General features: G+C 41.2%; 1 protein-coding gene across 4 annotated transcripts in view; it reads right to left on the bottom strand.

Moving 5' to 3' along the window:
* The window catches only part of grid2 (glutamate receptor, ionotropic, delta 2), a 713,868-nt gene that overhangs the window by 266,590 nt on the left and 431,145 nt on the right, over positions 1-16,133 (bottom strand). For all 4 annotated transcript variants that reach the window (XR_007449482.1, XM_049577883.1, XM_049577882.1 and 1 more), the window contains exon 4: positions 2,406-2,611. Coding sequence is in view for 3 of the 4 variants with exons in the window: in XM_049577883.1 (XP_049433840.1) it covers positions 2,406-2,611 (206 nt within the window). In the remaining variant the exon portion in view is untranslated. The remainder of the gene's footprint in view (positions 1-2,405; positions 2,612-16,133) is intronic.

Here is a 16,133-nt window from a genome sequence, read left to right as displayed (position 1 = left end):
CCTATTGCTTTCAACCATGACCTCCATATCATCTATGTATAAGAGCAAGAGGAACTCCCCTAATTGTCTTCTTCTGCAGAGATAAAGAGCATGGCAGCAGGGGGTGGGAAGAGTGTGTGTGAGTGCACACGTGTGGGTGTGAGGAGGGAGTTCTTGAAACATATATGTAAGGGAATACATATATTCAAGTAATACATTAAAATATATGCTCTGTTTTGCACCCAAAATTAATACAGACTTGACTAGTGAAAGAGAGAGATACATTTGCAATGTAAATTTTTAGCTGTGCCATGCCATGTTCAAGGCATCGTGAATAATATTCCATCAGACTTGAGAGGATGCGCTGCTATAATTTTAGCTGATCTGGTTAATTGGTAGAGACACAGAGAGCTTACTTGAGTCAGAGGAACATCCATGAGCCTGATAACATGATTAATGCGGGAAGGAATCCTTTGATACACACTTGATAACCCAACATACACAACTGCCAAGTTAAACCAAGTCTGTTGTGCGGATGTGTACTGCACTGTATTTAAACTAAGTTCTGAGAAGTGTGGAATATTAACTCACGTGACATGTGACAAAGGCAGATCCTGTGTTAGTGTTGGGTAGGATTTCATGCATAGAGTCAACGGAGTCTATCTGATGATTATTGCCTCACGGCCAAAATACATGGGGCATGGACGTGGTGCGACACGTCTGCCGCAGCATGCCTGCAGCTGAGTGCATCTATTATATTCAACTAAGCTGCTACACTGACCAAGGAGCACTATTTTTACACAGCTGATCTCCCCCCCATCCCCTCCCAGCAGCTCCACAGCCCGCGAACAGGAAAAAAAAACTACACAACTGTTTAAAAAAACAAGTACAATCTGTTTAAAAATGGTCAAAATAAATCATTGTACCAGAGGCAATGCAATGCAGCAGAGCAACATGTTGGGTGTTTTGACAGTGTGCATTTAAAAACGCAATCAAATCAATGCACGCTGATGTAAAAATGATATAGTTAATTAATTCAGTACCTGATAATATAGCCTATGTTTTCAAACCCTGCATAACCAAGCGATCACTTGACAATACTCAGTCCAAATAGCTAAGCGGATGAAATAGATGGATGTATGAATGGATGGATGAATGGATGGATGGATGGATGTATGGATGGATGGATGGATGGATGGATGCAACCATACACTACAAAGACAGAGTCTGTGTGGCAAGTAAAAAGTCCACCCAGCCTACGTGACTCGTTGCGTGTCTGCCCCACGTATCTCAGCTGTTAGGGGGCGATCACAGAGTTTTTCCGGCGTCTTTTTAGACACGCGTAGACACTGAAAAGTTAAAATATTTTCAACTTTTTTGAGCGTCAGACGCCAGTAGCTAGCGCGCATTAAATAAGCGATTCCAGCGTTTCAAGTGTCCGCATCTCTAGCGTCTCATTTCTGTGTGATCACCCCGTTACTCTTAACATGCTACTTTTGGCATTTGTATTCAGTAAGATGAAGTTCTGATTAATTTGAGTCAAGTGAGGGCTGCACTAAAGAAGAATTCCTTGCATTTCAATAGGGTAATAACCCAGTAATGTATTGTACTAACCTACAGAACTCTTTTCTAAAAACAGTTATACCCCGTTTCCACCAAACACTTACGGTGTGGTACCTTTGGAATCAAAATGAACCCTTCAGACTCACATAATCAGGTCGAAATTAAAATATATATTTTTAAACATTTTAAGATCTACTCATTACTAAAAGTGTAATTCAACAGAGACAAAAAAAAACAAAAAAAAAAAAACTAAAGTAATGGTAAAGGTTGTCATATTGAAATATAAGGTGTGCTGATGGATTCACGTCGTCATCTCATGCATTGAGTAACATTACAAGTAAACGTTCCAGGTTAAAAGTTGCCGGCAGTCAGCTCAGTGAATTAGCTTTTTTTCTCAGACTACAGCTGCTGCAAGAGGCAGCAAAACATCCTTTCATTTTATAGTTACAGTTTACTAGTGTAAAACTCACCATTGTATGAACAGTGGTCACAAAACCAGTCACAACTCAGCCCTGAGCAGAGTGACCGTCCACTATCGACCAATCAACAGACTGCAGTGTTCACAGCTCCACCTTTTAGTACCAGATCTGTGTGCTGGAACAGTTCCATTGGTACCATCTAAAACTTTCCACAGTAGAAATGGAAAAAAAATGGATACCGCGCTGCTTGGTGGAAATGGTGCTATAGATCTACAAACATGCCAACCTCTCAATAAATAGGGCTGTGAGAGTGTTTTAAGTGAAAGATACGTGGTTGACGTGCCACCCACAGACTGTGAGAAAAGCCTGGACAACTGTTTCTGGTGTTTTCCACTTAAGTGGAAAACATGGGTACAAAAAAAAAAAAAAAAACACCCTCCTTACCTCAGTGATAAAAGCCTTGGCAGTAGCTGGGCTCATGAACAGCACAGCTCTGCGTAGTGTATCCCTGTAGCGATGCAGCTCCTCCACACGCATTGTTCTGAACAGACTTGTGATCATCATGTTGATATTGGATTCCACCTTCTGAAGGGAGACGTCCATCCCCTGCTGAGAGGTCCGGTCCAGGAAATCCTCAATACCACGGATATCTGGAGAAGGGGAGTAGATTAAGATGTAAGTATATATTTGGCTGTGGAGGGACATGGACATTTCTCTCAAAGTATCATGCCAAAAAAGACACAGCTCCTCACACAGTTTAAGCACTAACATTAAAACCATCACTGATCACTTTACAGCATATTATTTTGTCGGAGCTGATTGGTGATCTCCCTGCATAAACAGGTTCAATAAATATCTCAATTCATGAGCTCTTACTGGCAGAGATTCCTTGCTATTTGTGCATCTGCATCACTCTAATTGTATCCTTTGTATTAATCTGAGCAGAGGCTTTTGTTGTCAGCACTGTGCATCTGTCAGTGCTGAATACCTCTCTTTCTAGAAACTTGAATAGACAAAGCATTCTGCAGACACACTCTCTCTTACACACATAAACACAAAGACTGGAAAACAAAAGCACATGGGGGTGACTCATCCAAAGTGAAGGGCATGTTTTTTTCCTGTTTGATCTATTGATATTGATAGACAAAACTATCAATAGCAACAACCATATACCAACATTAAGGTTTAAGTAGCTTTACGATGATACTGCAGGAAGAGGATGAAAGAAATACTAGGAGAGTTTTAGTGTGATTGTTTATGTATGCTTGTGTAGGTTTCTTACTGCATGTCAGACATATGCATGTAAACCTTTGACTACGTCTGTCCCAATTCTTGTACACAGGTTTGTACAATTGTATAGAGTACAGCACCATACCATTTATCAAATGACAAGGACCCTACTCATCATATTTTGGCAGTTAGGTTTCTGCAACAAAACCACTTGGTTAGGGTTGGGAAAAGATCAGGGGTGAAGTAAATCATAAATCATATCAGTTGACTCGTGTGACTAACAACTGACTAACAGGTGAGTAACAAGTGACTAACAACTCACAAGACATAAAAATTCAATGTTAACTTTTACTTTCACACAGGACACAAAACACTGGTGTCCTGGGTCAAAGTCCTGTGCGTGTTGGACCCATTCGCCCCCCATCCCACCCACCCTAAGTGGACTTTTTCACTGTTTACAATGTGTCTTTTGTTCTGATTGTCTAATAATGACACAGATGGATTTACATTGGAGTTACAGTACTGAAAGCCAGGTGCGTCTCTTACAGATGCTAAAGTCGGCATTGTGCATTTGTATCTGGCGCTGAGGGCCACTGCCCAAGTGGTGTATTTTGCTGCCTTGGCAGACCAGGCTGAGTGTGCAGTTTGAGTATTTGCATACTGAGTGCATTTGCTTGATTATATGTGTCTTAGTTCATGTATCTCCTGCTTGGTGCTATGAACAAGGACATACAGTATCACAACAAGCACAACGGGTTTAAATTCAATTGTTTATATGGGCACAAAACTTTTTTTAATGGACTACTCAGATCTGATCTCAGACCAATATACAATCCAAGTCACCCTAATTCACACTTCTAATTTTCTGTAGCTGGTATCTCCTGTTTTTTTCTGGTCTGTGATCTGTCCTAGGCCTGTTCTAGTCATTCAAAAACATACTTCCACTTGTTTAAATCATTCAGAAACAGAATTTGTTGTCATGGCACGTTATTAATCTGAAGTCGATGATGTTGGAGGTACTGGACATAATCAACAAAACCAAACTTGTAAATTGCTCTGAGTATTGTGTCTTCACAATGGTCAATTAACAACTTTTTTTCATGTAACAGTATGCAAGCATATTGGTATTAGGTTGGGATTTCTTACATTCTTTATACAATATCTGATTCTGATCTTATTTCAAAGCCTACAGAACAGTTCCTGTAAAATATTTTGAAAATGTAGCTTTAAAAGTGTGCTGTATTAAAAGTATTACATTAAAAATGACAAATGAGTTAGTTCATTATTTCGGGGTGGTAGATAGAGGGCGGATTTGTTATCTTTTCAAGACAAAGGAGCCAGCTCGTATGGATCTTCACTGCCTTAACCTCAGTGTCATCAAGATGTTGTGCCCTTTCCTGCTGGCTAAGTCTATCTCTGTACGTTTTAGCAGCTTTCACACATGTTCTTGAACTTTTCCTTATTTGAGACATCCTAAAATTAGCTTAAAATAAACATTCAGCATGTAATACATTCTGTTATTTACCAGAGATGGGGACTCGAGTCATTGTGACTTGGACTCGAACCGACTCGAGTCGCTGTTTTGATGACTTGTGAATTGACAAAAACTAAAAGACTTGAGACTTGACTCGGACTTGGAAGTTAAAGACTCGAGACTTGACTTGACTTGAGACACGATGACTTGAGTGTTATTCACATCATGTTTTCGGTTAGAATATAAAATTAATAAATTAATTTAAAAAATAATGTCGATTACCCGGTAGGAGCGCAGGCTGAGAATGGCGTTGTCATGATTGGATCACTACCCTGTCAATCAGTCATGCCCTCTCTACGTACCTTACGTGTTTATTGGAGAAACAGGCCCTCTTATATCAGATAGGCATCAACATGTCAGCGGGAGGGGTACCGAGAGTCATCGTCTTTGACTTTCGGAATTACCATTATTACGGCAAAAGACGAACAGCACAGTGCAAGACATGCAGCATAAACATCTCGGACAGCCAGGCGACAACTTCAAACTTTGTTCATCATTTGAAGAGCCATTCTGCCCAATAAGTGCTTGTCAATTAGCTAATATTATCTGGTTAGTCGGTAGTTAGCTAACGTTAGCTTGATACGATATGGGGGTGGGGTGGGGGTGTGGGTCGATGGGTGATTTTGGCCGCTGCCTTGGTTAGTGTGTGTGTGTGTGTGTGTGTGTGTGTGTGCGCGCGTGCGCATGCATGGGGGTCGTCCCTGCAAAGTAAACATTGCAGCGATGAAGTCAGTGTTTACTGACAGTTACTTATATCTTGTCTTTTCACTTTATTAAAATCAGATTCTGCAGGTAAAATTACAATAATAAAATGACTTGACTTGGACTTGACTTGACCGATTGCAGGACTTGACTTGACTTGACGTAACCTGTGACTTGACTTGACTTGACCAAGAAAAAATGACTTGGGACTTACTTGAGACTTGCACGTGTGACTTGGTCCCATCTCTGCATCCCACCATCTCCATAATGGCCATGCATCCAGATTACTGACCAAGCCATGACATCGGTGCAAACACTCTATAAGATTGTTATCTCTGCTATGCTGATGACACTCAGCAATATATCAAAATGACTGGTGATCCCTGGTGACTAAAGCCCTGACCCATTTTCTGAATGTATGAAAGCATCTGTAATTCTGAACTAAAAAGTGCAAGAAATCAACATTAGCACTTAAGGAATGCTCCTGAATGTACATGTCATATTGATCAAACCAGAGGTGATGCATTTTCAGCAAACTTTTCTCCTAACCCAGACTTTTTTCAGTCTTATGTGGATGATCTGCTTCTAGATATGTGACTGAAAAAGAAAAAAAAAACTTGAGATGGCTTTGATCACTTGAACCTTAATCAGATAGGGACAGTGCTTTGTTGTTGTGGTGAATATCTGATAACACAAGGCCCAAACTTGCTTCATCTTTATAGAATACACTATGCTCTCCTGCTGAGACACTAAGAGAACAAATAACTCACGACACTGTTAAGAGTTTTAGATTAAAGCACCAAAGCACTGTAATTATCTCTATTAAGACTTATTTTGTATGATAACAAAACCAGGATGCTGGTGTCAGTAATTCTACTGCCTGGACTCCTCTGTTCTTAATGAGCTACATTGCAGGTCAAGGTAATCCTAATTAAGGCACTTTGGTTGAGACCACTGCTAATGATGCCGGAGGATGTGTGCGTGTGTGCGTGCGCTTGCGTGTGTGTGCGTTTATGTAAAGCAACTACCTAATGATGTATTTGATATGGAAAACGGATGACACTGCCGTCATTGCCAGTGTCATGACTGAGCAATTAACTGGATTGATTAGACTTGTTAAGGGCCAGAGGGCTGAGGCGATGGTGTGATTGCATCAATGCCAAATTTTGGAGGTTTAACAACCTATTAAGAGGGGAGACAACATGCAACAGCATTGATTTGGAAAGAAATGAATTTAGAAAAATGACAAACAAAATACTGTGCACACAGATGCCGTGGATTCTAACAATATCAAGCAGGCTGTGAGCTCAGAAGGTTAAACGGGGACAGTGGGAGACATTTTAAGATGTTTGAATGTCAGATAACAAATCGACGCCTTTTCCACACCGAGAAGATTAAGAGGGAATGTTGTCAGTTTTTCAGCAACAACAGCATGACATGGCGAGAAAAAAACATGACAGCAAAGTTATAGTAGTTTGTGGTAGAAAGTTTTTTTTTTTCTCTCTCTCTTGCAACTTTGTTCATTTCACACTTTGTTTTCCCAAACATGTACACAGCAACACAGATACACACATACAAAGCAGAATTCCACAGGACAGCAGCTGGGCACCCAATCTGTTTACAAGGGAGATGTAAATTGGTAGACACCTGTCTGTGCATATATGTGCATGCATGCACGGACATCATATCAGTGAGTGTTAAATATAATATAGTTTCAGTGTATCCACGTCAGCTCTGGAGATCTGCCTAAAAATGGCGACCATATTGCGATCTCTTGTGTTTGTGTGTGATGATGGGAAAGGTAGATGAGCAAACAGAGACATCAAGATGGCATCTTTAATGGCCAAACAACACAGCTCTAATCTGCGCAGGAGCTCAGAGTTATCAAGTCATTAAAATCTAATTACTATTATTAATTAGCAGAAATAATAATTTGTAGTCATTGAAGTAATTACTGTTTAACTATATTATCATTGGCAACACAATCATCATCACCAGTGCTGCGACTCTTAATGAGCTACATAACATAAATCAGTTGCATTTAAAAAAAAAAAAAGAAAAGAAAGAAAATGTGGGTGCTTCCAAGTGGCAACCTCTGGTGCTGAAAAATGAACCTGACATGGAAGTGCCAAACACCACAGTTCTTGAGGCCGGCTCAAGTGGCAATAGACCACCATGTTGAAATGCCCAACTTGAAAGGAGAAATAAACATGTTAACAGCCTGGTACAAAACAGGGTTTTGATCTCTATAGCTAATTTCAACATCCATGACACCTCTACAGAGGTTGAAATGCTATATAACTAGCTCTTTTAAATTTTGTAAAGCTTAAAGTCACACATATTTAAGAGCAGGGATGCTTGAGGGACAGGCTGCAGTGTGTCGAACTCAGGGCTTCAAAATAGGAGTCCACGAACCAGCGGGTGACATCACAGTAGCTTCATCCATTATTTTATACAGTCTGTAATCTATTCATACATACATCTATTCATACATACAGACAGACAAACTCACACTAATTTAAGACAACATGTGGTATGAGGTACTGCTTGACTTTCTCATTTGCTTAAGGCTGTGGGAAACAGTGGTGAAGTAAGTAGTCAGATACTTTACTTAAGTAAAATAACCTATATCACACTGTTAAAACACTTTGTTACAAAGTAAAAGTAAAATCTGCATTGAAAATGTTAGTTAAAAAGTGTATAAGTATGAATCAGGAAAATGTACTTAAAGTATTAAAAATAAAAGTGCTCAATGCAGAAAAATGGCCCCTGTGACTGTTTCACTTGTATATATGATCATTATATTATTATTACTTGTGAATTAATATAAAAACAGGATTTGTTTGGTACTGTTGTAATTGGGAATGAGTTGCTGCCTCAAGCGATGGAATTCAAGTATCTTGGGGTCTTGTTCACGAGTAAGGGTAGATGAGATGAATCAGCGGTTTGGTACGGTGTCTGTAGTGAAACGGGCACTGCGCCGGACCGTCATGGTGGAGAGGGAGCTGAGCCAGTAGGCAAAGCTTTCGATTTACTGGTCCATCTACATCCCAACCCTCACCTATGGTCATGAGCTCTGGGTAGTGACCGAAAGAATGAGATTGTGGATATAAATGGCCGAAATGAGTTTCCTCCGTTGGGTGGCTAGGCTCAGCCTTAGAGATAGGATGAGGAGCTCGGACATCTGGAGGGAGCTCGGAGTAGAGCCACTGCTGCTTGGCATCGAAAGGGGTCAGTTGAGGTGGTTCGGGCATCTGATCAAGTCGCCTTCTGGGCGCCTCCCGTTAAAGGTGTTCCGTCACGTCCCATTGGTAGGAGGCCCCGGGGCAGACCCAGAACACGCTGGAGGGATTACATATCTCATCTGGCCTGAGAACGCCTTGGGGTCCCCCAGGAGGAGGTGGAAAGCATTGCTGGGGAGAGGGACATCTACTGCACTCGCGACCCAGCCCCGGATAGGCGGATGAAAATGGATGGATGGATGTTGTAGTTGGTTGAGCAGAGCTTATTTAAACTGTTTTATAAAGGACTACAACTAATTATTGTTTTCATTATGGAATAATCTGCTGATTATTTCTTTTCCAATAACTGTTTTATAAAAATAACCTAAATAGTGAAAATGCCTTTTCAATTACCCAATCACTCAAGCCCAAAATGACACCTTCACAATGTTTTTTTTCCCCAAGCAACAGTCTAAACCTCAAAATTATTGAAATACTTTAAAATATTAAAATAATTAAAACATCATCTTATCAGGTCTACTTATGTTTAGTATGCAAAAACTGCAATTTGTAAAGTAACTAGAAACTAAAGCCAGATTGATGCAGTGTTAAAAATAAGACATTTCCCTCTGAATCACAGTGAAGTAAAGTATAAAGTTGCATAAGATGGAAATACTCAAGTAAAGAATAGCACCTCAAACTTGTACACAGGTACAGGATGTGAGTAACTGCACTCTGTTAGATTCCTCCACTGGAACAACAAAAACAATACATACAGATGGCTATTCAGCTGAACTTCATTTCAAAGATGCATTTTCTACCCACAAAAGCAATAAAATGTCTGTGCTTTAGTTTACCATGACTTTGTCTTTCATCCAATAAAAGCTAAATCACATTCACTTTCCTATCCTCATCAATAAGCACAGGAGCAAACACAGTCAGAAAGATGTATGGCTGCACAAACACCTACTGTACACACAGTACACGCTTTATACTTTTACCAGTCTAAGCAGATTTAAGCTTAGTTCTTAAATCTCCATATTTATCATGGCACAGCCACTGCCATTCATAATCAATGGTGCCAAGCTACACAAACAATTTACACTGTCTGATTTATGTTCTCTATGCTACAAAGCTTTGTAAATCAACAGAATCAAAAAGCTTTTGTCAACAGAGCAAGAGGAAATTAAATACTGTAGCGAACCCAAAGAGCAGAATACTCAGTTGCTTACTGTTAGACATGTTACACTTGATCCTGTTTGTGGTTTACATCACAAAATCATATGTGCCAGTCCAGATTTCACCAGCATGTGCTTAAAAATCAGCCCGTGTGTCTTTGTCTTAGTGGTATACGTCATGTCTGCCTATTTTAGTGGCTGTATTATAGGCCTCTCTGTCACCTAATATGTGTTAGTCCACCTATCACCCCTTCTCTCTATCTGTCTGCTTACCTGCTGACTGACTGGAGGGTGGCTCTGGCTTTATTTGTACTCATCAATCCTTTCTCCACACTGGCTTATACTACAGGTTGTATGTCTAACACATCCGCCTTGCTCCACTCTGTGAAGAGCTTAAAAACAAACCTCTCACTCCATGAAGCTCATCCAAAACTCACCACAGTCAACACTGAACGATCTATCTTGTGCAAGCCACTACGAAGATGTACATAGGTTATAAACCATCTTTAAAGAGTAACTTAAAGGAGCAATGGTGGGATTCAGTACCATCTAGTGGTGAGGATTGCACATTACATGCAGCTGAAACTTCTCTTCTGCGCTAAGCATGAACTCCTGATTAGGATTACTCCAGTGTTCATTGTTCAGGAAGTTTTTACGGGGAGTTGAATCAACTGCAAAGGTCTTATCCTCTCCAAAACAAACTGATTAGATTATTAAACCAGTAAAAACTTGACTCAAAAGTCTTTGGAGAGTTGACTGACCAAGAAGCAGTGAAGAAAATGTGGCGTAAACTGCAGGCCACATGCATCTGCAACAAGAGAGAGGAACGCAGAGTACAGTTTCATTTCATAGCTCAGATAACCGACTTTCAACAGGTCAGATTGTTATATTTAGGTGGATGATGATGACGAGTCGGAGGATGTGGACCGCGCACAGACAGAAAGAGTGACAGTGTGGAGAGAGAGAGGGAGGACAACTCAGCCCCTTAAACTGTGGTGCCAAATGCAAGACATGGGCAGAGAATAGCAACAGCCAGGGAGTGAATTCCAGTAGAGAGAAGCAAAGGAGCAAAAGTGTCTCTCTACTTTGCATTGCATTTCAAATTTTTTGCAAATTAAACAATAAAATGCATCAGAGTCAGGGTGTAAGGTTTCTGCTCACGTTTGTTCAACTTTTTCTTTGTTAACTTCAGTTCCAGATGTTCAGGAGGTTTTTAACTGGAGCTAGGCTAACCCCAGAGGTCTCCTCCTCTCCAGAACAAATGGATCTGGTGATTTTAACTGGAAAAAATACTGGACAAAGCAGTTTCATGTAAAAAAAAAAAAAAAAAAAAAATCAGTGTGTTTCCAACACTGTTTGGCTCATTGTGGAGGGGCTGTTACAGTGGAAATGCAAAAATGCGGATGGCCCTATCTAGAGACAGTGTTTGGTTTGTGCGTTCATGATGGTGCAACATGGCGGACTATGTGGACAAGGAATCACTCGCTATGTAGATATAAATGGATCATTCTAAGATAACAAAGACACAATGGTTAAAATTATCCCCCTTAATCCCTCAACTGGTCTTTTAACACCCACAGTCCCTCATAATATCACATTAAAGAGTGCAAAACATATAGTTAGTTTGAGTTAATCACAATAAATAACAAAATGATGAAAATCCTTAGCACTGTAGCCTCAGCAATGTAACATGCACAAGATTTCAGCCAGAAGGGTTGAGGTATTCAGTGTGGGAATGTTTTATGACCACTACCAGGAAAAAAATGGGGGGTGGAAAGAAAATTGACTTTCAAATGTGGGCATATTCTGGTCCAATTTTACACATTAATAGTCAAAAGCATCCTCATTTTCTCATTTCTCCATCAGAATTCGGTTGAGTTCCTGCCTCCTGCCGTTCAAAGGACAAGGCTTGAGCATGTACTCCCCACTGCTGAGCGGATCATTGGCTGTCAGCTGCTCTCCATCAAGGAGCTTCAGGACACCATAGCGGATAAAAAGACGGGTAAAATTGCCACCGACCTTGCCCACCCAGGCAACCATCTGTTTGAGGAGCATTCCTCTGGGAGACTGTACCGGTCCATTAACACCATGATCACCCATCACCTCAACAGCTTCTTCCCCAAGCGCTGTCACCTTCCACAACCACTCCTCCCGAGTCTCCCATGCAAAGACATCCTGTGCATCCCCACAGTCCCACGCCTCTTCATCCTCATCTAATAGAGATGACTGCTGCTATGCTATTCCCTGCCAACTAGGTGGATTTTGCAACATTTTTTAAAACCTTTTAGTGTGTGTATGACCCTGTGTCACTTCAGGGTTTGTGTATAATGTAATTTCACATACTTCTTTTAATTTAGGAACCCAATTGAGCCAATCCACAAGACCCCATGTCTTCTTCAGCTGCATCCATACGTACTTCAGTGTTGATTGAAATGTTTATTTTTGCAGTTCTTGTTGCCCCAACCTTTCATAACATACATAAGGATTTAAATGACATGGCAGCTCATAAAATAGAGCTCCATACAGGTCTCCATTAAATGCCTTCTAAAGCACCTTATCCCACCTTGCAATATGCCACTGTGGATTATTGCTTTTCAGGTGTTACAGAAAGTGGAACTGAACAGGCATTTTGCAAAGAAAACCCAATCAACTGGAATGGTTTCCATAATTCCTCATAAAACAAGGTTGAGGTTTGTACGGTTCTCCGCGTGTCCCTTTCCCCCATTCATCAGGCTTCCCTTCTCTCCCCTCTCTCCCATCTATCCTCCAAGTCCCCGGCTCAAAGTGAAAGCTAGAGTTAATGTAGTGTAGCAGCCAACAGCACGCAGAGATTTCACCTGCATGTACCGACCAGCTCAGTGGTACTCTGTCTGTGTTCAGAAACCCCCACTCCTTTCTCCCCTGCTTGCTTTCACCTCATCCCTCTCTTCCCTTGGCTTTTTATCTGAAACCACCCTCCGTTTCCCCTGTTTGCTTTCTGTTCTCTCGGGCCGAATCTCATTTTGAGAGTGTGAAAAGTCCAAGCTGTTTTTCCACTGCAAGGTGGGATCTGTGTCGTGCAATGTCCGTCGATTCCACATTGGAGACCTGTGTTTGCTTCCTGCCAACAGTCGGTGCTGGTTTTCTTTTGACTCTGAAAGCAATTTCTAACCAAGCCCTCACCCTATAAAATGAGCAATGTCCATTATCTCTCCAATACCATATCAAATAGTTTAAGGTGTCTGGACATAAAGCTTTGGCAGCAGTGGGTAGAATTCCCATCATACCATGAGCATATTGTCATCTAGGTGGTCTGAGAGAACACTAGGCTTCTGCACCTCCTCTTGGATCTGCTTTCAGGCTTTAGAAAATCTAGCCCGTGATGGAAAACTAGCCAATTGCAGGTCACTTCAGAGAGGAGGGGTTCCTATTGGCTGTTCTGCATGCAGATGTGAAATTCTGATTCAGTGATGGAAAATCCTGCAGAAAAAGCTTACACTACAAGACAGCCCATAAAAGAAAGACAAACTCTCAAAAGGAGAGTCTGACAATAAACACAAGAAAGGATGAGAAAGGATGTGTCAATATCAGTGAAGCAAAATGTGTTTAATAATTTATCCGTCTGCTAACTGAAGCCAAAGGCTAACAACTGTGGCTTCAAGTTCATGTTTATGTAGCTATCGTTAGCTAGAGCCTCAAATCACAATGTGTCCTCTGCCTCACTCCCCACCGCGACAGACCACCTTACCTGCGGCAGAGCGGGCAGCAGCCCCAGATATGAACTCCCAGCCATCAGCCACAGGAACTCAAACTCAGCCAGCTCTGGGGAACTGGACCGCTCCAGCTCACCAACTCTGTTGATGCCGCAGGGTAGACCTGGCGCTGCTGCTGGCCACCAGCTGCTGTGGCAGGGAGTGACGCGGAGGCACCATGGATTGTGTTAGCTAGCAAATTTTTGTCTCATTTGTGGTCTGAAAAACAGTAAGAGAGCTCTACAAAGAAATAAGATGAAATAAATCAATGTAACAGTAAGTCCGGCATGCACCCATACTCGTCTGATGGGAGGAGCTTAAGACAGAGAGGGGAGAGCTGCAGGACAAGGGTGTATTTTGAACTTCTGCGGGGGTTTTTTCTTTCTGGAAAACGGCACACCCAGCTTTAACAAACCCAAATAGAGGGAGGTAAATCAGTAAAGTGATTCAAAATGCAAATGACTTAATTTGTTTTATACAGCTTGTTAACAGTAATATAATTTTTGTAAGTAGTCAATTAAGAGATATGTTGATGCACTGCATAAAAGAAAAGAAAAGATTCAGATCATTGTCATCATTTCTCCTGCAGATGTAATCACAGACCAAGACAGTGCCTTTGATTTTAGGCCATTAGGTATCTTTTAATGAAAATAAATGATAAGAAATTTTAATAAAGCAGTTGCTGGAGTCTGCACTGAGAGCACCCCTTTAGAGGCAGAATAGCAAAGGAGGAAACACTGAACTTTGCGCAATGAAGAAATTACATGGACCAACAGTCAAAAAGAAGGTGTTAACATATCTAGTATTACAGGAGACTCTCCTGAGTGTGTGTGTCAGCTCTATGTAGAGCCTACGCCGTAACCTACACGTGGCCTACGCCGTTGTGAGCATTTATACTTGTGCCATGGTGAGTCTGTGTCACTCTTCATTTACACCACCAAAACACTAGTCTGCGGCAGGGTTTCTGTAAAGTGCTGTCAAGTTTAGTTCATTCAAAACACACATTATACATGGCTTAACAGCGACAGTGTCAATAACAAGTACACAAATCAGCTTCACTGTAATCCGCAGCATTCACAGACACAACACTTGTCTTTTGCTGGACACATTTTCCCCACAAATTCAACATGCTAATACTTTTAGCACAAGCCTATGGCATTTTACATTGTGTAAATTAGCCTAGCAGCTTGCAGAATTTTCCTCTACTCATATAAAGCCAGGGACAACAGCAACATTTATCAAAGGTAACGTTACAAAATAGACGGGAGGTCTAGTTACGTTTCTGGGGAGGTGTACATCAGGCTACGGCGTAGGTTACAGCGTAGGCTCTACGTCAACGCAGGTACGGCATTGATTCAATGTAGAGGTAGGCCTATGAATCCCACTTAAGAGGGAAACATCAAACATCTGACATGACATGAGATTCAGCCTATCTAACTCCCTAGGTCTGTCAGAGCCTCCCTGTGTCCCTGTTCACCTTCTTTCACTCCCTCTGCTTGACTTGCAAATCTCCCACACCTTCAAATAAAAAAGAAAACGCCAAACTTGGGATTGTACATTTTCACTCTGTATCTGACTTTGCAGTTTCAGGTCTTTCTCCTTCCCGTCCTTCTGCTCTGTTTCAACCTTCCTCTACCAGCCCGAGGCATGTGAAGCCTGAACGTGTAACTTTTGTTAGAACGCTACTGGGGAATAGCTAAGCATAACTGGTAGCAACTTTAGAAAGTGGAAGGGTCCTTCCTTCCTTCCTTCCTTCCATCCATCCTAACAGCATGACTCCCAGAGCTTCCAAGTTTTCACTGGTGCTTGCTCTCCAGCAGGAAGAGAAGCTTGATCACCCATTGTTCATATTATAATGTGACTTTTGTGCTGCCGTGGAATCCGTGCTGACATAAATTAGTTTTGCTCAAGTGGCAAGGCAAGCTGAAGGAGGAGTAGGGTAAGGTAAGTGTGACCTTGCTCGACTTTTCTATCCATTTAATGCCAAAGTGATGTTTTACATGACGACTTGGGTCGAGGCCAAAGTGGGTAGCAGAGTAAAAAGCAATTTCAATCGATGGGAGTACATTGAAGGGTTTTATAACTGTATTTTTTTTCCCCGTGTGTAAGGTATTGTTTCATTTTTGCTAACATTCTGGCATGGAGTAATACCTTTCAGCTATATGTAAAGTTAATATTTGAGTTGCCTCCCTTGTTAGTTTTTTCAGTGACACAAATTTATCATACAGTGTCCACACAAAATAGTCACCCACTTAAACTTCATATGTGTTCATTTTGCAACATTGAATAAAAGTGGATTTTTTTTTTTTTTTTAAAGGAACCATATTTGCAAGTAAACCTCATTTCCAGAGGGGGCATTACGGACAAGAGGAAAAAAAAATATTTACAACAGAGATGTGTTTTTGTACAACTGCCTCTCATGCTATCTGCAACCTGTTCTGCTATTAGGCCAACATCCTTATCTCTTTGCTTTGTCTTTCCCCCCAGCCTTTACCTCTGGCTATCCTTATCCCTGCCCCAGGCATTTCACTGTTGTATGGCTCAAAGGCAGAGGTTCTTAAAATATGGATTGAGCC

Source organism: Epinephelus fuscoguttatus, linkage group LG6 (assembly GCF_011397635.1).
Source record: "Epinephelus fuscoguttatus linkage group LG6, E.fuscoguttatus.final_Chr_v1".
In the NCBI taxonomy this organism is placed as follows: domain Eukaryota; kingdom Metazoa; phylum Chordata; class Actinopteri; order Perciformes; family Serranidae; genus Epinephelus; species Epinephelus fuscoguttatus.
The sequence above is the reverse complement of the archived record's forward strand: the minus strand, read 5'-3'. Positions and strand labels throughout refer to the sequence as shown.